Source organism: Andrena cerasifolii, chromosome 4 (assembly GCF_050908995.1).
Source record: "Andrena cerasifolii isolate SP2316 chromosome 4, iyAndCera1_principal, whole genome shotgun sequence".
NCBI lineage: Eukaryota > Metazoa > Arthropoda > Insecta > Hymenoptera > Andrenidae > Andrena > Andrena cerasifolii.
This window is the reverse complement of record NC_135121.1, coordinates 11,775,685-11,796,175: the sequence shown is the minus strand read 5'-3', so window position 1 is coordinate 11,796,175 and position 20,491 is coordinate 11,775,685. Positions and strand designations below refer to the sequence as shown.

The 20,491-nt window shown below is 48.4% G+C and overlaps 1 protein-coding gene across 2 annotated transcripts in view; it reads left to right on the top strand.

Moving 5' to 3' along the window:
• Positions 1–20,491, top strand: part of LOC143367818 (neprilysin-1) — a 77,891-nt gene that overhangs the window by 41,114 nt on the left and 16,286 nt on the right. Inside the window, exons 6-7 of one of the 2 annotated variants that reach the window (XM_076810010.1) lie at positions 2,496–2,710; positions 9,857–9,952. In XM_076810010.1, the coding sequence (XP_076666125.1) occupies positions 2,496–2,710; positions 9,857–9,952 (311 nt within the window). The remainder of the gene's footprint in view (positions 1–2,495; positions 2,711–9,856; positions 9,953–20,491) is intronic. The other variant, XM_076810012.1, reaches the window with a different exon arrangement.

The following is a 20,491-nucleotide window of genomic DNA, read 5'->3' as shown; positions in this document are numbered from 1 at the left end:
TGGAGTCGTAACAGTCGGCAATTTCGAATACGAATAGAGTAGAACCCTTTCGCTCAGCAGCGCGAGGAGCAAGGAGAACCCTCTCGACATCGGCGACGTACAACGATTGCTTTCGAAGCGTTGATACGTTTAAACTCGTGTGCACATCGCTCCGAGGGATTCTCCGGAGGATTTGCCGGAATTTCTCGATGACACTGGGCGGCACCATATCAGCCAATGAAACATCCCCGCGGCGTACCCGAGCAAACCGCTGCGCCGTAAATAGCGGCGACGGAGACACGGCGAAATAAAAGCTGGAATTTCGGGCACCGATCGAAAGCAATCCGGCCAGCGCGTGCAGCTTGCGTCATGCAAGGATATAGATGTAACCCCGGGGAGGTGATTGGGGCGGAGTGGCTGGGGGTTGGAGGACGCCCGGTGGTTGATGTCGATTCCGTATATATAACACGACCGCGCGATTGTTCGGCGCGATTGAAATCACGCGAAGCTTTACTTAACGGCGAACTTGCGGATTTCGAGAGCACGGATACACTCCCCGGTCCCCGCGCGACACCCTTATCGACCCCCTCTTTTGGGCCACCCGTTAATGGCGCTCGGGATGCTCCTCGTGCTGGAGTGCCTCTAATCGAAATTCTCCGGCAACGTTTCAGGGAAGCTCGTATAATCTCGGATAAAATATCGCTATATAGGGGCTGGAAAAATGTTTGATTTGGGACGGCGGAGGGGGCGAGTCCGCAGTAAATCATGGACTAAGATGGAGCACGTCTCGCCTCGTTGCGAGGAATCCATGCATAGAATTTAAAAGCGAGGGAATTTAGAGGTTATTCGCTCGGGGGTGTCTAAAGTGTAGGAGGAAATGTACCGTTGTACAAGCCAGATGCTAGAAATGAACCTGTAGGAAAGCTTTCTGATCAGGCGATCTTTATTCCGCTTTATAAATAGCAACGTATTTTCCAACCCCCTGCTTCCAAGAGAAACACCGCTCTACGACGGAAAAAATGATATCGCTAAACACGTCCGTTTCGATTTGCACGTGGCGCGTCGGAAATAAATTGTATTATGAATTGGCGTGATCCTGCCGCCCGATAAGCTCGCCAATGATATTATAAGCGGTCGTATTATATTGCGATGACTATCGCCCGCGACACGCAATCCCGAGGGGCCGTGATTTGCTTTTTTTGTATCCTTCGATCTTGACTGCGTTTATACGCCGCGTTGTTCGGGGGTGCGTTTATTCGAGTCCGCTGCGCGTAAGGAGGAATTGAACGGCGAAGTAGGAAGTGACGAATCGCCCTGGACCAGCTAACTGCCTGACGAATAATAGAACAGTGGAGCGCAGAGATTTTATCTAGAGACGCGGCAGCGTCTCGACGCCAAGTACATGAAAGACACCCTGTATATGTGGACTGTCGCTACCGCTATCGTTTACTCGTCGCACGGCTATTCCAACCTAACCTGAAACTTTTCTGACTTATTTGATTTCATGTACTTGGCGTAATTTTTTTATTGCCATTACGGGGGTAGGTACGTCGCGAGGAATTCACGCTGCAAACGTGCAAGCTCTAGTCCTCCCCTTGGGTGGTCCGGTAATTAATTGTTTTATGAAAATTCTTGCAAAGTTCCAGTTCAGTTCTGTTTCTTATTCAAGGAGGAGCTACCCCGCGATGGATTACTCGCGAACACCGTGATTGCGTTCGGAACAGCCACGATAAATCGCACTCCGCGCGAAGCGTCGCTATTTATTCTTATTCCATCGTCCCATCGTTTAGCGGAGATAAAACGACCAACGAGAGCCAGCAGACAAACGGCAATTGCCCTTGGGTAAACGCAGTTAACTTGCAATTACAGTTGTTTGCCGAAGAAGTTGCTATCAAATTTACGCCGCAGAGTGTACGCAATTTGTCGGCGTCGGGCAAATAATTGCACGATGGAATATATAACGGGGGCGGACGGTATCGTTCCGAGGGATCTCTGACGATTGTCAAATATCGGGGTTGAAACGCGGCCGAGTAACGATGCCCGTTGTATCCACAAGTCGAAGGTCAGCGTTGGCCCTGTTCCTTCCTCAGGGACGAGCCGAACCGAAGATTGCAAAGCTGGATAAGGGTGCTGTTGATCTTTGAAATGGATCGACCGACGTGTATATTCGGGCTTTATTTATAGTTTATCGGTTGCACCCCCGGCGAGAGGGCGGCAGGGAGGGGGTGCGAAGGTCGCTGATGAAAAAGTCGCTCGCAAATAGGGTGGCAGCGATGTCGGGATCGGAACTTTATTCCGCTGGCGAAGGCTCTTTCATTATAACCCGTGAAATCGAAGCGTCGACCTTGGAACGGGACGTTACCTGCCAGCTAGGGTGCTTTCCACCACTTGTTCCTCAAGCTCGTAGTATTTTTTTTTCTCGCTGGCAGGCAGTGGCTCGACGCGTGAAATTCGAGTCCCGACACGTTCCGGCTCGGTGAACCTCGTTAAAGCTTGTTTACGACCGTTTGTTTCAGTTTACGAGCTTTTACGCGAACTCGGCGGCTATCTACCCCCCAGGAGCATCGCGCCCGCAGACATTACGCCGTTGGTCTCGAGGATGTTGAGGGTGAACGGCGCCCCCCTCTTCGACTTCTACGTGGACGTGGATCTGTACGATCGTTCCAGGTCGTCCGTGTTCCTGGACCTGCCTACGAAACACCAGGAGGACGCGTTCTTCGCGGAGAACCTGGTGAGTGGCTTCTACGGATATCCGGCTAAACGGCGGAAGAATAAGGCGGATTTCACGTAAAGTATTATTATACTTGCTAATTGCTCTCGCTCCCTTAAAACTCGCTAAAGACTCTGTGTATCTGTTCTCCCTGAAAACTTTCCGAGGACTACTAATTAGCTAGCTTGCCCCCGCAAAGTGTTGCTCATACTTAGAGCTCCTTCTCTCTAAACAATTCACTGTCTGCTGAGCCACCCTCTCAGTTGCATAATTATGACACTGGCAGATGCGAACAATATCGAAAACCCCGTTATTTAAGTAGGTCTCGTCTAGGCTGGCTACCGATCCTATCGCTGCTCCACCACTGTCGGTCTGTTCATAATGCTCTAGTACTAGAGTTATCTGAACATACTTATTGCACGCAGTAACTCCCGCTATCGCCTTTACCATCAAAGTGGATACTGTTTGTATAAGACCACTATCAGCAGCAGTGCTAAAGGGAATCCCATTCTCGTAGTTGTAATAAAATTCAAGCAAGCCCGTGGAAGTTTTGTGTATCTGTTCCACGGAGATCATAACAACCCCTGCCAGCTAATTGTACATTTTACTGCCACGACGGGCCCCGTCATAACTCTCGTTTTAATTACAGTTCCGAGGGGTAGCTTTACCCACGGTCCGGCCAACGTTTTATTGTTCCCAGATGAGGATCCCCTAAATCTTGGGAGCGCGGCCAAGCCTTATTCATCGATTCCCACGAAAATTAACGATCGGGATTACCGCGTTTGCTTCTGCCATCGAGACTTACGGAGATGAATACTTCTCGGCGGGGGCGCGCAGCCCGCGCAGGCTAATAGATAGCGCGTTTAAGCGGGGAAACCCCGGTTAATTCCTCGGGCAAACATGCGGCGAGTCGCGGCGCGCGCATAAATCCTCGCCGGTGGTCAGGATCGTAAGCATGCTTCTTCCAGACGCAGCGCGCTTGTACACGAATTTTTGCCGCTCGTTTGCGACAGCTTGGCTCGCGACGCGACAAAAACTTCTTCATTATTCATACGGGCCGCTTAATGCCGAGCTTATCGGCGATTCGTGAGCTTAAACTGGCGCACATGGTGTATGCTGGACACCAATGCAACGAAGCAGAGTGACCGCTCTTTTCCCGCCGCTTTGGGATATAAAAAATTGCAAGCCACGGTAAATATTCCAAATGGGCGTGATTCGTTTGAGTCTAAAAATCGGAATGCTTTCGAGTGAAGCACAGTTGCCCACGGTTTTTTTTTTAAAAATCATTTCTCCACGTTGCATCAGAAATCATCGATACGGAACAAAGAAATAAGCTGGATACTCCCGATGGGCGTAGAAGTTCGCAACTTTTCAGCCTGAAGCGCTACGAGTGCGATCTCGAGATACGTGTATCGCGGCGTTCCGCGGAACGTGCCAGGCATTAATTATTCCCTTCGATCTTTTAAACCGTTTCCCAACCGCCTGCACGTCTCGCGATGATCGTGTTCGGTGAACTGCAGGTCTCTCCCGGCCTCTGTCGGCAAGCTTCCAGCACTCAGAGTCCATAATTTATAACCGTGTTCGAACGTTCTCGTCGAACCACGGTTGGGTAACATCCTTACCCGCCAATGCAGAAAAAGATGGCCCCTTTATGAGTGGGTACGTTCGTTTCACGCATAAAAATGTTGCCGGTTCTCTCCGTCCCCTTGAAAGCCCGCTGCGATTGAATACAGGCGGAGCAGAGGCTATTGAAAAGCGCGCGAAACTGGGGAAAGAAGCCGGAGGAGACGCCAGGTAATTTGACGGGGAAATTTCGCGACAGGAATCGGATTATCCAGTGAATTTCGGATGCTAATTACAAGGCTAAGGGACGTAATTGCGCCGCCGAGCTAGGAAGCCTGTCGAGCTGGAACGAGGGACGATGCTTTGAGATTAAAGAGTGCTTCTCACGGTTGAGCATCCCGATACTTTGGCGAACGATCGACGAACTCGATTACCATCAAGCTCGTCGAGTTGTCTGAGCGGCACGAGCGCGGCTGAGAGGCTCGACAACGCGATGTCTCGAGCTAGATTCATTCAGAGAGCCAGAAACGTGGCGTAAGGGTGCCTGTCAGTGGTAGAAAGTTCGGTGAACAGTCTCCGTTGCCGAAGAATCAGACTCCAGTCGCTTCGAGTGTGTCACTGAGGAAGCTGCTTCGCTGGGTAGAGAGCTATCGAGTAGTTTTGTCCCGCTCGACGTTCTAAACAGGGCCTTCTTGGATCGAGGGGCAGGTTTTTCTGGCACTAAACCTTGGAGCGCTGTGTCCTTAACGCTGAGCCGACCGTGCGAGCTTGAAACATGCTTGGAGAACTACTATTGACAGAGTCAAGAGTTCTCCAATTTCCCAGCGATTTTCACTGAATTCTGTTTCAACCAGAGGGGTATAAAGACGGCGGCGGGCTTTCAAATATCTCAGGGATTTCGATCGGACCTCTATCTCCCCCGCGGTGTGTCCCTGCACGGACTGAATAATCCATTCCTGGGAAGACAAATTGCTCGTAAAGGGGATTAATACCAGGATTAAGAATTAAAATCAGCTTCCTATTAAACCTGGGGGTAATTCCCAGCCGACAGAAGTTTTTAATAAAAGCCGAGGGGGCAGGTTAAAGGGGTTGAATGGGTCGGTCGCAGACAATTGCCGGGAGCTGCTGGTCCGAGGACGGAGGTGTCCCGCTGGATGTACGCGCTCCCATCTCGACGCGTGCCAGCTCTTTGTCCGTCGAGCTTCCTTGCGATTGCGACAGGGGCTTAAAGGCCGAGAGGATTTTAATACTTAAGCTCGACAAAAGAGTCGCCGCCGCGGCGGGGCACTTAAACTTGCCCGTTAGCAGGGACAGACGAACGTGGAGCTCCTCGCGACTGGGAGCAGGGTCTTCTTCCATCCATTCTCCCGCCCCGAGTCAAAAGTGGGCGCTTCAAACGTCTTTCGATAGAGCGAGAATCGTCTGCGGAGAATCGAAATCGCTCGCGCTCGAATTGTAAATTGCCGCGGACGGTTCTTTAAACGGCTCAGCCCTGCGCAACTGAAATTTATTCCGAGGCAGTGAAGACGAAATTCTGCCTACACGAGAACTCAATTTCCTCTCCAAACACATCGATTCGAAGTTTGGCACGAAGGCGGGGCGCGGATGCTTGAAAATTCCGCCGGCCAAACAGACGAACATCCGGGTCGCGCGCCTCGTTTCATACTAATAATCGCAGGGAACGTGCCAACTTATTTCACGGATCGCCGGCAACGCGAGCTCTGCCGCTGGGACGCACAATGGGGAAATTTCGCGATTTTATGGCCAAAACCACAAACATAAATTTTTCAATTCGACAAAATAAGTGTAAATGTCATTTGAAGAACTAATATGAGTATCAAATGCCACCAATTTTACTGTTAAATGTTTTAATACAAAGCACGGATAGACTCGCAAATGTTTATGTTCATGTGAAGTTAGACCGATCGCAAAGAATTAATACAGATTTTCAACTTGCTTCAAACATTTATATTGTGTTATCTAAAGATCTGAAAATAATTTCAAGGCATGGATTCAATTCCTGGTGGTGCGTAAGATATATTTTTGTCCTCAAAATAGTTATATTTTGGTTTTTAATACGTAATTTAAACAATTTTTAAAGTTGTGTTTTAGAAATCACTTCTCTCTCGATCAGCTCTCACTGAAAGGGTCCAAACATACCAGACACAGACAATCATTATCATCTGCAGAATTCCTATCCTGTATGCTATTTTGCTCACTGAAGTAATATGTTACTTTCATCCCCATAGTGACGTGTTACTTTTGTCCCCAGCCATGTTTTTCGGAATAGAACTGTTATAACATACAAACTATACAAGACTTGTTGAAATCAAGTACAGGAACTTTTAAAGACATTATCTAAGAACGCTCTAGCAAATAATTGGTTTAATATCTATAGTTGAACTATGAATATTAACAAAAAAAAAACAAAATAGCAAAAATTTACCTGAATGATCTAAATAAGAATTTTAGCTTGCCCACAGTATACGATTTGTGTTACTGCTCAGCGTCACTCACAATCAGTACAATAAAAGAGACACTATACACATGTAACTGTATAAAGCAAACGTTTTGGAAATGTTTGTGGAAGAGGGGAAAAGGTGTGTTACTATCATGACGCCGTTACGTTTGTCCCCGCTCTCCCCTACACCTCACTGTTCCCACAGCAGTATTTCATACGAGAAACGATAAACTCGCTTCTATCACGATATTTCCCAGCTTTCGGCGAATACTTTCCAGGGTCCCTAATCTTATTACCTTTCGATTGGGTGTCGAGAGCGACAGTCTCGATACAATAGTCACGGGTAAAACCATCCGTGGCGGAGGTTCACGCGTACCCATTTCAATTCGAGCTGAGAGCACATGCTCGATAATGCTGGAGCCACGAATTCAATATCGGCGTCGGTGGGCAAGGAGCTCGCACCGCGGTGAATTTCAATCGAACGGCACGCAGCGTGACGAACTTGTTGTAGCTGAATAATGGATAGTCGGCTCCTGATCGACGTGGCAAACATCCCGCTCCGCAAGGTCGATGGTGGATCGATACTCCTCAACGATCGAGGAGAGATTAATTAGATCATGGCGACGGGAGGGAGCGACGAGCAAAATTCTATCCTCTATCCGAGAAAAAGGACTGTTGTTGCAAGATTCGTTAAAACACAATTCTGTCTGTTGTATTACTAAATTATTTGAATAGAACATCCCGAATTTCAACGCCAGGAGAGTTCTTTAATCCCCCTCGAAAAAAAGAAGAAAATTTCACCATCAGTAGAAGCTAGCTTCACTCGTATTTTATAGAGCAGTGAATCGACTCGGAATTAGCTTGCCACAGCTTTCGAAGCGTATTGCATCGATTACAGGCGGCAGCGTCCGTTTATAGAAGCACGAACGCGCACAAGGCGATAGGAAGAGCGATAAGCTGAGCATAGAAAATGCCATAGAGTCGCCGAACAGCAGCGCGCGGAAACTCGGCCAGTGACGGGAAGCCGGAAGGCTGAAAACGAAGAGGAAGTCGGCTGGCGTTCGTGGCTCCGTTAGCTGGATCCTAGATAGGAGCAGCGCGAGCTAGACGCATTGGATAGAGCAGACAGAAGGCTAGGACAGACTGGAGCCAGGAATTTCAGCTGTCGAGGAACAGGCGAGAGTTGAAATAGTTGGGGTTGCTTGGCCGACCGCCAGAATCCTCGGCTGACACCGAAGAACTATCTCCCTAATTTTCTTTCTTTGCCTCACGGCTTGACCTTCCGATTCCTCGCCACCCTCCCCCTCTTCCCTTCCTCCCTGTCTGACACTTCGTCGATTTCCCTCGGCCTCGATCGTCTCCCTTTTTTAACGCGGGAGTTTTTCGTGCTCAACGGTGATGAAGATTGGAGGGCGTAGGAATTTCAGCGGCGGAGAAAGCTCGATAAGGAACGGCTGAACGAGCAGAAGTTTGCCTAGAATTCGACGGGACGTGAACGGCGTAACTGTTGCTGGCCCGATTCGTGGCCATTTCGGCGAGCAGATTACACGCGGCGGCGTCTCGTGCGGCCGTGCCATTTCGTAGCGCGAGTATCGTTTCATTATGCTAACGAAATATCGATTATGATAATGCACGGAAGCGATTGAATTGCGTGGAATTACTATTACGGAGGGGTCGCATGAAATGCGAGCGCCCTTGCGGGCCGTTATCGTGTTTGCCTCCGAGGATCATCGTAACGAGATAACGCGACAGCGAGTGGAAGCAACCCCTAACAGCCGATCCCATCCATTAATTGAAAGTCGAAGGGCCAAGTGCAACGAGGCTCTCGTCGAGGATTTTCTCTGGCAACAGGGGCACAGTTATCGTTACCTCTGGCTCCCCGTTTATGAATGCAGAATGCACTTTTCAGTCGGTGCACGCGCTGCCGCGAAAATACCTCGTTAGCAACTATTTCCTGCACTGTCACTCATCTGCTGCTCGATCTCCATGATTAATGGCGCGCTCGCGTCGAGGGTGCCTTAATATCCCCACTATCTCCCCGACCTTACGAATCATTAAGAAAAATCGATTCCCTCGTGCTAATTGATAACGCGTTTACTAAGCACGACGTTGACGCTTCCTTACGTAATCAAGAAGGGCCAACACCACTCCCGACGGGTCATTAACAACTGATAAGGACGCTTATGGTAGCGCCGAGCGAAGTCACAGAATCGCGTCCGAGTTACTACCCGAAGAACGTAAACCCTTGACGAAAATTGGGGCTCAAAGAAGCTCTGAACGGTCTCCGTTATGAGCCTCAGGAAAAAGTCGCTGTTCCGCCGCTTATCGCCGCGACGGAACGGTGGAATTAGCTTGGCTAATTTTCCTGTGGCGATTAAGCCCGCGCGGAACGGCGGCAACGCGTGACCTCGCGATGCGAAATCCGTTGTATTTTAAGAGGCTCGTGTAAGCGCCTTTTCCACGGCGCGCGATGCGTGCAAATATACATACGCGACGATAAAAGGGACGGCCGTGTGCGACGTGGCTCGATACTTGGCACCCGCCACCCTTGTTTGCCGAATCGTTACACGTTTTAACCCCCTTTAACACGTTTCTCCGCCTCGGTACACCCCCGCGGGCGTCGATTCCGTTGGAAAGAACGCTTAGCACGGGATCGAACGCGGAATCAAAGCGGCAGCTAATTTTCATTTCTCCGCAGGAGGTCTGTACACGGTCTCCGGAAAGGTTACGACTAAATTTGTACAGCACATTAACCTATTTCGATTGGACGACGACCGGTTCTCGTAATTGATTGATCGCGTGGCTATAACATCTCGCAGCAGACTCTGGCCGCTTAAATTCCAAGCTGGAAATAGTCCGCTGTCGAGTGGCTGTGTTCTCAGGAATTTTTTAAACCAGCGGAGGCTAAACTGGTATCCCGTTCACCGTGAATAGTTTCACGTACACGGTTCACGCGTCCTTAAATTATACAGCGATGTCGTGTGACTCATCTTCTGGAATAGGGTGGCGGTCACGCTGTTTGCCGTGTCGGAACACGATCTAAATGGAAACTAAGTGGAATAAATTTTCCGGCGACTGGGAGGTTACGCGAGGCGTGGTATCGGCGGCGGGCAGGTGCTGTAATTCACTGTCTCGGTTCGCAGAGTGAAGAACTACGACGGGCAAAGACGCACTTGATGACGGAGAGGCGACAGAGGAGATCGGTGCACGAGGAAAGTCGAGCTTACACCATGATCAAGGTGCGTACACTCGTTCCTTACTTACCTAGCGTTTAACTCGATCTCCGAGGAAGCGCGCAAGTAGAATAAGCGACTTCTTAACCAGACGCGGCAGGAGGAACGGTTTAAGTAGAATGAGAACGTCTCTGAGCGGACGCTTCGTGCATGGCGACTGGCGTCTACGAGATACGTGGAAGACGAAACGAAACATAGGAGTCGAAACAATTTCCTGGGAGATCTGCCGAGGGAAGGGTACAAAGTTACCACATTCCTTTCCAGCCAGATTGAAACGAGGAGCGTGTAAGCGGATTTTTCGAAAGCCTGGGTTAGGTATTTCGCTCGTGTCCTCTCGCCCGTATTTTTCGGGACCGCGCGACACAGCGTGGCTGTAATATATCACGTTATCAGCTCGCGGTCGAACGAACGATCGCGGTGGTGTCCTACGTGCCACGATTCCCCAGAATTATTCGATAACACGTTTCGCGAAGACAACCATGGCCCGCCATCTGCGCAGCTGTAAATCCCGGACGCTAATAAACGAAATCTCTCCCTGCCCCGTCTCTGCGTCGTTCATGCAGCTCTTCTTTTATGTAAACGAAGCGTCAACGTTCTTCGAGAGTGGGAGAAGGTTGAATTCCAGGTTGCGCTCGGTTGTTTTGTCAGCTCGCGGTTCAGAGTTGTGATTCAATCACGGCCAGGCCACAATTCGGTCAGACATTAATCGATACTGTGCAAATACATACTAAGTCCACACTCGGCTGCAACGAATGCATGCAGCATCGCCATTTCCTTCATCAGAGATGCCAGATACAGTGAAATGATGATTGCATTCTGTTGGTGAATTGAAGCACACTGGGTTCGGTTAACGTAAATCAGGCTCGAATGATAAGACTGGAATTGTTATTAATTCCTCGTTGCTTGGTCTTGTGGAGCACCTGGATCCTATCGCGATCCTCTCGAATGTCCATTAATATATTCGTTATTGATCCTCGTTCGTGGAGAAGTAGCCATCGAGTGTCTGCTACTATGACTGATTGGCGAGTCCTGCGGCCTGTCTTCTTCGGAGTAACTGATGGGTGTTGGCTGAGCTCTTTTTGGCCACCTCCGAACATTGCAAAATGTCATTTTTGCGTTACTCTAAGTAGTCATCTCATCGTTATTCTGCTTGACACTATTTTTTGTCCAATATATAATTATGTGCACATTAATTGAAAAATAAATGCCTAAGAAAAGGCATGTACAACCTTCTTAAAAACCACGTAAGAAATAAAGAAGACAGAGGAAACAAAATTTACATACAACTTTTAAAAAAAACTTATAACGAGGGCTAATTTTTGCGACACATTTTTTTAGGATAAAGTTTGTAGCTCTGAATAGTCACTTGTTTACTAGTTCTTAAATTTGAAACAATACGTCTTCTTTTTCTAACTAATAAACAATTGATAATTTAAAACAATGCCATCTATTTCGTTTAACTTTTTGTGTGGCCGATCCGTAAAAAATAGTGCCCAGCAGAGCCCGATTTTGTCGCCGCAGCTTTCCAAGTGGGAAACACGAAGTGACTGAAAAGAAACTTCTAAACTTTGACTGATATACAAGTCGTTGATAGAAGTCTACTCCATTCAGCCTCGATTCCATAGAAAATTAGCTCATCACGGTGCATGCTTCAAACATCACCAAAATCCCTCCTAACGATCCAATACAGAATTTGCATACGAGACCACGTGTCGCCACGTAAATTGAACGTCAACCAGTCTCGTTGATCGTCCCGTGCACCGAGCGAACGAGAAAGCTCGCTGGATCCACGCTGGCCACGAGCAAATCGTCGACGCAGATTTTTCTCATTTTCCGGGGGAATGTAAATGCGACCCAAAGAAGCCCGGCCCGATCCCTGGCTACAGACGTCAGCCACACTTGACCCACTTGTCAAACCCGTCGAAATCTCAATCCCGATATTAACCGTGATCGGTGCCGATTCGATCGAGAAGTATTCGTGGCATGCCGGCCCAGGCGTGGAAATCGATGGAACGCCGGGAACGTAATTAGGTTACCAATACCGCGACGTATAAACCAGCCGCTCGCTGGGATGCTCCTCGCTATCTCGCCGTTATTTAAACGTACCGCTGCGTTCCGACGGAAACAGAGTGTCGTAAAATCGAAACGGTACGTCTCGAATGGTCCTCGACACGCTCCACTGCGCCTGCTTCGTTAGCCCTAAAGACCGCGAGAATTTTTACGAGGCACGGAAGGACGATAAATTTTGGAAAGTTCGCAGCCGCTGAAAGAAGATTCTGAATGATTCAGGAATGATTATCGCGATACTGTAGCCTCAGCTGCTTGAGTATGCACAGTTACAAGGGAAGATCGCGATCAATACGAGCGGTTTAACCTCCACTGTTAGAAAATAATTTCTTATGTCGCAGCTTCGGATCATCTGACAGTGACGCAACCAGAGGGAAGGGGGCCTAGCACCCCCAAAGAAGGGGTTTGTAAAAAGGAAAGAAAACTGGATTGTTTTTCTTTAAATACATTTTAATAATCACCTAATGAATTTTATTGAATTTGCATAAAATATATATCGACCCCTTTACATCGTGAGTGCGCCAGTTTCGTCACGTATCGAACTCGAGATGCGTTTCACTGCTAAGTTCATTTTCAGATAGTACGACTAAATTTGTGTTACCCTTGCACGCTAGTATAATTGATTCGACTAATCCGTGGAGAGCAGGGTGCGAGAGTTTGCAGCAACTGTGTCGCCGAAAAGGGAGCAGCTAAAATTGCAAGCACTCTAGTGCGGATATTTAGGAAAGAGGACGGCAATAAGGTACGTTTCGCTGGCATCGTATGGCGGCCATCGAAATAAAATCCTTTCACGATCATATATTTCGGGGTTGCGTGGAGGTTTTATCGCTCGATACACGACCGTACGTGTCCCCGTTTCCCGTCGGACTCTGGATAATTACCTGGGTCGGATCATTTGTAACATGGTGGATGAACGTTCTATATTGTCCTTCGTTCACAATTGGTAAACAAGTGGAAACGAAATCTGATAGAGGGAGCGAATTTATGGGGAGGCCTCCCTCGATTCATTACTCGCGCGAAAGGAACAAATCGCGGGGCCGAGCTGCGGTCCCGGAAACAGAATAATAAAATGCATTTTACAGAGTTTGAATGATAAATCGACTTGACAAAGTTCTGACGCGAACTGAGATGCGAGCGTGCAGTTTCCAGCGACGTTTTAGAGAAGTTAGCGGGGTGAGGATGACCTTAACCCTCGTGATTAGTCACTAGACGGGGGAGACAGACTTTGGAGGAATTTAAACTTTGTAATTGAAAGCGAGCTCGGTGATGAGCAACGCTCTCGGGGCACCACTGCCGGGGAGGAGTTGTCAGTGGAACAGCTCCGAGACTCTTCAATCAACACCTGTGCCGACGGCTGGGAACGCTAGCGGGAGAAAAATGAAAATCCTCCATCATCGAAATTCACGCGAAGGTGGTCCGCTGATAGTAATTGCCACTGTTCATCGGATCAAATTATAGTCACTCGGGGAAGAGCTACATCTTCGGTTCCGGAGCTGTTCCCTTTACTCTCCGCGGCTCCCCGACGAAACGCAGAAGAGAAACGATCGGGAAACAAGCGCGAGGCGTGTAACGAGCGCACTCGAGGCGACGAGGAGGAGATTTTACGCGAAACACGACGCCCGCGAGATGATCGAGCGGGCAAATTCGCGGGAGAGTTATTGCTTGGCGCGGAAAAATATACCATAATAAAACATACGCGACAGCAGCTTTTACAAGGACAGGCTGGCGAGCGGGAGCGTCGCGCGTCGCGCTGGCGAGATATGTCTTTTGTCTGAAATAAAGCGCAACGCGGTGTCTTTAATTCGGCCTGCAGAAATACGATCGAGCCGGGCGAGTGCTCTAAATCACACCTTCGGAAACACTGCCTCGCTCCAGGGCTGTGCAACTGAAACGTGAATTATTCGTCGCTGCATCGATTCTCCAGCCCCACCTGTGCCTTTCTTTTTCAAGCTGCCGCTCAGCCCTCCACGGACCTCTCCTAGAAATTCTATAAAACCCGCTCTAAACCTAAACCCTTCGAGCTCTATCCCGCGGGGACGGAGAACATTATTCCCCGCTGGCGAGCAATAGTTACCAAAGAAGCAGTTATGAAACACGACTCAATTCCTCCACCCCATTCAACCCTGTTGCTTGGGTGGCAAAGTTTGCTCGATCGAAGGCCGTGCGTCTTCATCGAAGTTCGCCGGGAAATATAGAGGCGAAAGAGCGACCAGCGTGACAAGCGAAAAGTTGAAAGCAGTTTATCTTGACCCGGGCTGTGGATGGTTTCGTTATCGGGTCGCTGCGTGTACACACGGGCCCTCTTCCACCCTGTCGAATGCGGGCGAACTTGCGCGCCCGCTTGTTCCGCCGTATCGAAACTTCCCAAGGCTGTGCATATCCGCCTTTCGCGGGGAAATAATTAGCCGAGCGAAATTTCGCTGGCACGTACCGCGCGGCCAGCATCGCGGCCCAAGCGGAACGTCGAGTCGTGCAGCGAAGTGACTGACACGCGTCCAAAAGTTGCGGGAGGATTTTATCGTATCGCCTGCTCGTGATGGACGCTCATACCGGCATCGTAAAAAAAGGAACAATGGGTGCAAGAGGTTCGATAAAAGCAGACACCAATTCGCCTCCCCGTCAGAAATTTCACAGGATCCATCCATCGTCTATTATAAAAGCGAGCGGCAACTTTGCCCCCAGAAAAATAGCAATTCCGATAACGACTATCGCGAGACTGAACCGTGAGCTTCCCAATAAATTAACCCCCGCCCCGGTGGCCCCGAAATCCAGCAAACAACGGAATAACAAGTTCACCGTGCTCGCGAGAAGTTTCCGAACACGGGATCGTCGCGATCGACCCGGGAGGAAGCGAATTTTTCAAGCAGTTAAATTGGGATTTATCGCGACGACGGGACGCGTTTCCGTCGCTGATTTATATTCAACCCTGACTCGAGGCGGGGGAACAAGGCAGTGAATTAAGACGAAGAGCCACGCCGAGATTTCTTCGTCTTGGAGCAGTTTGCCCTCTTTCGTTCGGTTTCGTTAGTTTCGTTGGCCTGTTTGCGTCCGTTTCTCCGTTCCCCTTTAGTCGAACAGCGAGAGGAACTCCGGAGCACCGGGTTTATCGAGTGCGATTTCCGTTGACGCGGGTTCGCAGCCCTTGGAAGTTTCCCCGTGGGGCATCCGACTTCCTCGATCAGCAGGAGTCAAGGGGAAAACGATAAACGACAAGCCATCCCGGGGAAAAGTTTCAGCAGTTTCGAGGGCGAAGCGAACGATGGGCATTTATTCCCCTGTCCCGCTCGGCCCTGTGCGCCTTGCTGGAAATTCGAAGTCGCGTATAATTCATGGAGCGGTGGCAGTGCACGGAGCAGCACTGAAGGGTGTGTTATTTATGGCAGCGAGTGACCTTGCCGAGTTGCTTGACGCCGGGGCACATGTAGGTCAATGTTTGCTTGTTTCGAGGGGAACTGACGAGGAAGTTCCATTTGGCCCGGGAATTAGAATAAAACAGAAATCGTTACTGGCAAGAAGGCTTCGCTTCCGAATGCCTTGACGTCGCTCAGCAATCGTTCGCTTGTATCGACGATAGTGGAATCTGGGTGGACGATTCAGGATGCTGGGCGCAGTTTTCGCGAGACGATCGGCGGCGGGAACGGCGCCGTTAATATCGCCGAATGGCATCCGCGAATTGGGCGTTATCAAGGGGTCGTGTTGCCGGGCGAACTTGCCGGAAGAAGTTGGCCAAGTTGCGCGCATAGTTGAGCCGCGCTGCGTCATAACTGTCTGCCTGTACAACACTTAGCTTAGAATTAATTCCCGTGCGAGGCGGTAATAGTACAAGTGATTTGCTAAGATCGCTTCCGACGGCGTTCGAGTTCGGTTAGCGTAGAACGTAGGCCAAGGCATAATGCCAAATAACGCCATAACTGGCTGAATTATTCCCGGCGGGCGTGGATGCCTCGAATTTTGACGTCTCGATGCTCGCTCCATCGACGCGGGCTGAATTTTCTTCGGAACTCGATTAAACGTCCCGGACAGATAGTCGATGGCCCGTGAACACATGATTGTAAATTCTGACGTGATTTGCATTTTATGGCGTTAACGCTCGTCGCTCGCGGGCCCGGAATAAAACGAAAGGAGAAATTTACGTGCTATCGGGAGAATTCCCACAGCAGAGGGCATATCGTTGCACAGAAGGTGCGTTGGTTTTTTAAACCTCTCCTCGAGGTGATCCTATCGAGTCGATGCTTTGATGCACTGTACCGGATGCATCGATGCTGCGAGGGGATCTTTGCCAGGGAGACAGGAACTAGAGATGCAGCGGAGTGTCCCGAATATCTGGCTCGATTCATTGGTCCGCGACGCGACTAGGGTTTATACAAAAACCGACTTTTGACATAACCGGTTTTCGAATTCCACTATTCCCAAAAAGCGGTTAAACCGGTTTTTGAATTTCCACAAAAAATATAATTAAATTAGAAAATAAATATACTTATTTAAACAAATTTCAATTTGTTTAATACTTATGGAATTACAAAAATATAACAAAATTAAATATACTCTAACTATACAAAACCAAATAAATAAAAAAAATTAAAATAACTAAAATCCTTACAAATCCGTAGAATTTTTTAGTTCATTTAATATTTGTGGATCTTCAAAAATATAACACAATAAAATACACAGCATTCAAAACCGAATGGGGAAAAAAACTAAAATAACTAAAATCCGTACAAAATATAAATTATAAACCTTTATTTCATTTAGTATTTTTCTTCTGAAAATATGAACTAATCATGAAGATTAGTTTTACAGTAAACTGTTACCTACTACGATATGCATATGTCCGAGGCGATTTCAAGTAAAAATGTTAACGTTTTTAATCAAATAATTAATTCATTTTTACATATTAAGTATATAAAACCAGTTTTTTTCAAAATTTAACAACCGGTTCTCGAATTCTACAAATTTATGAAAAGAAACGGTTTTTAAACCAGCTTTTTAAAAGCCGACAAACCCTAGAGGCGACGATGCTCTAGAATTAACGGGCCATCATCGAGGGCGCCGAGGACGCTGCAGTCACTTCGACACGAAATTAGAGAAACTTGCTTCAGAATTTTCCTATCGAATTAGCTACGATTCCGAGAGGAATATTTGAACGAATTCATACGGCGGAGGGTGCAAGAAGCGCGCGATCGGTGGGTAGAATCCCGCGCAAGAAGCGAACTGTGCTTGATCAGCAAAATCGCGCGGTTCCGGCAAGCTATTCCACTCGATTTCGCAGTATGAATCAGTAAATGAAGGAGTAGCGGTTGATGAAGAGCGAAGGGAAGGAGTTTACGAAAGGAGGGAACAATTTCGAAGAGAAACGACGCGAAAGAACGGAAGAAGTATGCAGGGGGAAGATGGATAGCACAAGATGTCCGGCGAAAATACGCGGGAAAATCTATATCCTTGCAAACCGCCGTAATAAAGCGCCAATAACGCGCATTTCGCCCGACTCAGCGCCAGTCATCGACTGTTTTCACTTCGGTTGGCACCAAATCGTCGCCGCCGTCGAGGCGTTCCCCGAGGTGGAAAAGGACAAAGGGTAATCGCGGGGAGAAGAATCATAATTTCAGACTTATCGCCCACTCGAGTGAATGAAAACGCGGTGATTATTTGTTTTTGCTGGACACCCACGAGACCGTCTCTGAATGGAAAGTTATCTCGGATCTGCCATCGTAACTCCATCCACGCAAATTGCATTCTGAAATACGTCAGCAATCTACAATCTGTCATCATACTAGTGACACGTTGCACGATCATTTCCTCCAGGGTGTCTTCTAGGGTCTCGTGGCATTCGACCGGTTCTTAGATAATTAATTCGATGGAGGCGGAAGTAGTCGAGCGACAAACGAGAAAGTGCATCGAACGAAGAGGCTAGCTGGCCCTGCAGTGAATTATAGCGAGCTGCGCGGTTAAAATTTCAAGATATCCTAGTACAGTGCGCCAGGTGAAACCCCGGCATGAAATGTTTCCGCGCGCTTCCAGGGCGGAATTTAATTTGCGTAATTGATTCATCCCGCGACGCCGGCCGTCGAATGATGCGCGTTACAGAACAATCGTCACCGGGTCGATGCACAGTGGGGAAATTTTGCGATTTTATGGGCAAAACTACAGAAATGAAATTTTTTAATTTTACAAATTTAAGACAAATGTCGATTGAAGAACTATATCCATTTTCGTGGTCAAACCCTGAAAACTTATATTTATTAAAAACCGAAACACAATTATTTTGAGGACAAAAAGATATCTTACGCTATTTTTGGATAACACAATATAAATATTTGAAGCAACTTGAAAATCTGGATTAATTCTTTGCGATCGGTCTAACCTCGCATGAACATTTGCGAGTCTACACGAGCTTTGTATTAAAACATTTAACAGTAAAATCGGTGGCATTTGATACTCATATTAGTTCTTCAATTGACATTTGCATTTATTTTGTCGATTTGAAAAATTTATTTTTATGGTTTTGGCCATAAAATCGCGAAATTTCCCCACTGTGCGCTGGAACGTTTTCGCGAGATGCATCGCGAAGTGAGATAGCGTAGGGGAAACAAATTTAACCCCTTCGCCGCGCGCAAATAAATTTTTCGCGGCTGCAATTAAAGCTGGGGATCCGTGGAAGCAAAGTTGCAAGTTCGGTGGTAATTTAACTAAAGCAGACGAGGGTTGGGACTCTTCGGTGGAGGATTTAAAAGGGATGTTTCTGTTCGAGCGCACAAAAGGAGGGAGTAGTACGCCGGTTGTTTAAGGGTTGAAGGGACGCTGGCTTGAATTCAGCTCCGCGCTATTAAATTACGGAGCCCCGAAAACTGGAGCGCATGACTACTTACGATTCGACGGGATGTATCCTTTTTAACTAGATTTCTCTGGTAGCATAAGGCCAGCTGAATCTGCGCGTTCGTCCGTCATTTTTCACGAGGCAAAAGGGCGAAGCTAACGAGCATTGTTCGGGCACGGAGTCTCGACACCGACGTCGAATCTACATTCGTGCCGGTAATAAATGATTACGCGCGGGCTTTTCGCAATTTGGCAGCGGTTCTGGCGGAGTCTTTGACCGCGGGCTGCCGAAGGAGCGTCTTTTGTTCGCGCCAGCGGCGAATTGGCAGAGGCAGCGGAGATACCCTGCCACGGAATCGCGTGGTTTAAAGTGGGCGCCAGCCACCGTCGGCGACGGCCCGCGCCCCATCGACCGGCGTGCATTAGCGATAGAGAAATTTCGGGGCTGGTAACAAACAGCCGTCCGCGGGATAAATAGTCTCTGGCTGGCCTACATTCCGCAAGGCGATCGCGTACGTACGCGGCAAATCGTTGCCTTCCATCGCAATCACGGCCACCCCCCTGCAACCGCCCCTTTCATTCCGGATTTTTCAATGGAAACCAAATCGCGCTCGCTTCGCGAGTTTCAAAAGGAGGAAGGTTCGCCTATCAATCCTCCATCCTTTCATTTTCAATTTAGTTGCAGCGCAGGCTGGAGGTCAGATTCTCGTCCTTCGCCGATACTTGTGATGCTCTGTTTCATGGCTGCGATATACGTACATACCTAACCTTTATACCCAATTCATTTCGTCCGAGCTGTTCCAGATAGTTCGAAAGCCATAAGGCTATAAAAGTTTTCCTCGTGGCTCTCCTATCTGGCATCTACTTGTAAATCATGTCGCTTTCGTGCAAGATGTTCAGCAGAAATTTCTGCGATTTATTCCCTATAAATTTCGCAGCCTCCTGGTCAGAGATCATCGCGATTATTTTGATCCGCCTCCCACTCCAGCGACGCACAATTAATTCAGATCCTTCGCTTCTGCCCAACTCAGACATTCCATTCATTCTGGGTCCAATTTAACCGCTCCAAGCTTTTAGACACGATTCTTTCCGTCTTCTTAATGCGACTCCTAAAATTGCATTTCCTTCGGCATGCATAATTCAGTCGATTCATTTACTCCGCACGCAGATCCACTTCGCGGACCTCCGCGATCACTTGAAAGCTTTCTACAGTATCCATCGGCATCCAGCACGCCTGTGTACCAGCTACGATACTGTATTTTATATATTTTTCCCGTAAGCTTAAAGCAGCTGAGCGGATAAGCGAATATTTCAATTTATTCGTTGTAAAACAAGACGGGGATCGTTTGAGGCTTCCCCTTATCTCGGGGCGAAGCTCGCAGACCTAAAATTCACGGATATCTCGTGTCCCCGTTTCGTTTCGCGGCAGAGATCGTTAATTTAGATACAAGGCCCCGATGAAATTTAATAAATGCCGCTTTCGATTCCCGACCGGAGCCACCGGCATCGATAGTAACCCGCCCGATGAATATTAATGTTATGCCCGCACACATCGCGGCAGCAAGTAGGTACAATAGAACCCGGGGCTAATTTCGAAGCCGTGTTTCCCGAAAATTAAATGTCGCGGATGTTTATTTCCCAGCGAGCCTGCGCGGAGCGTGCTCC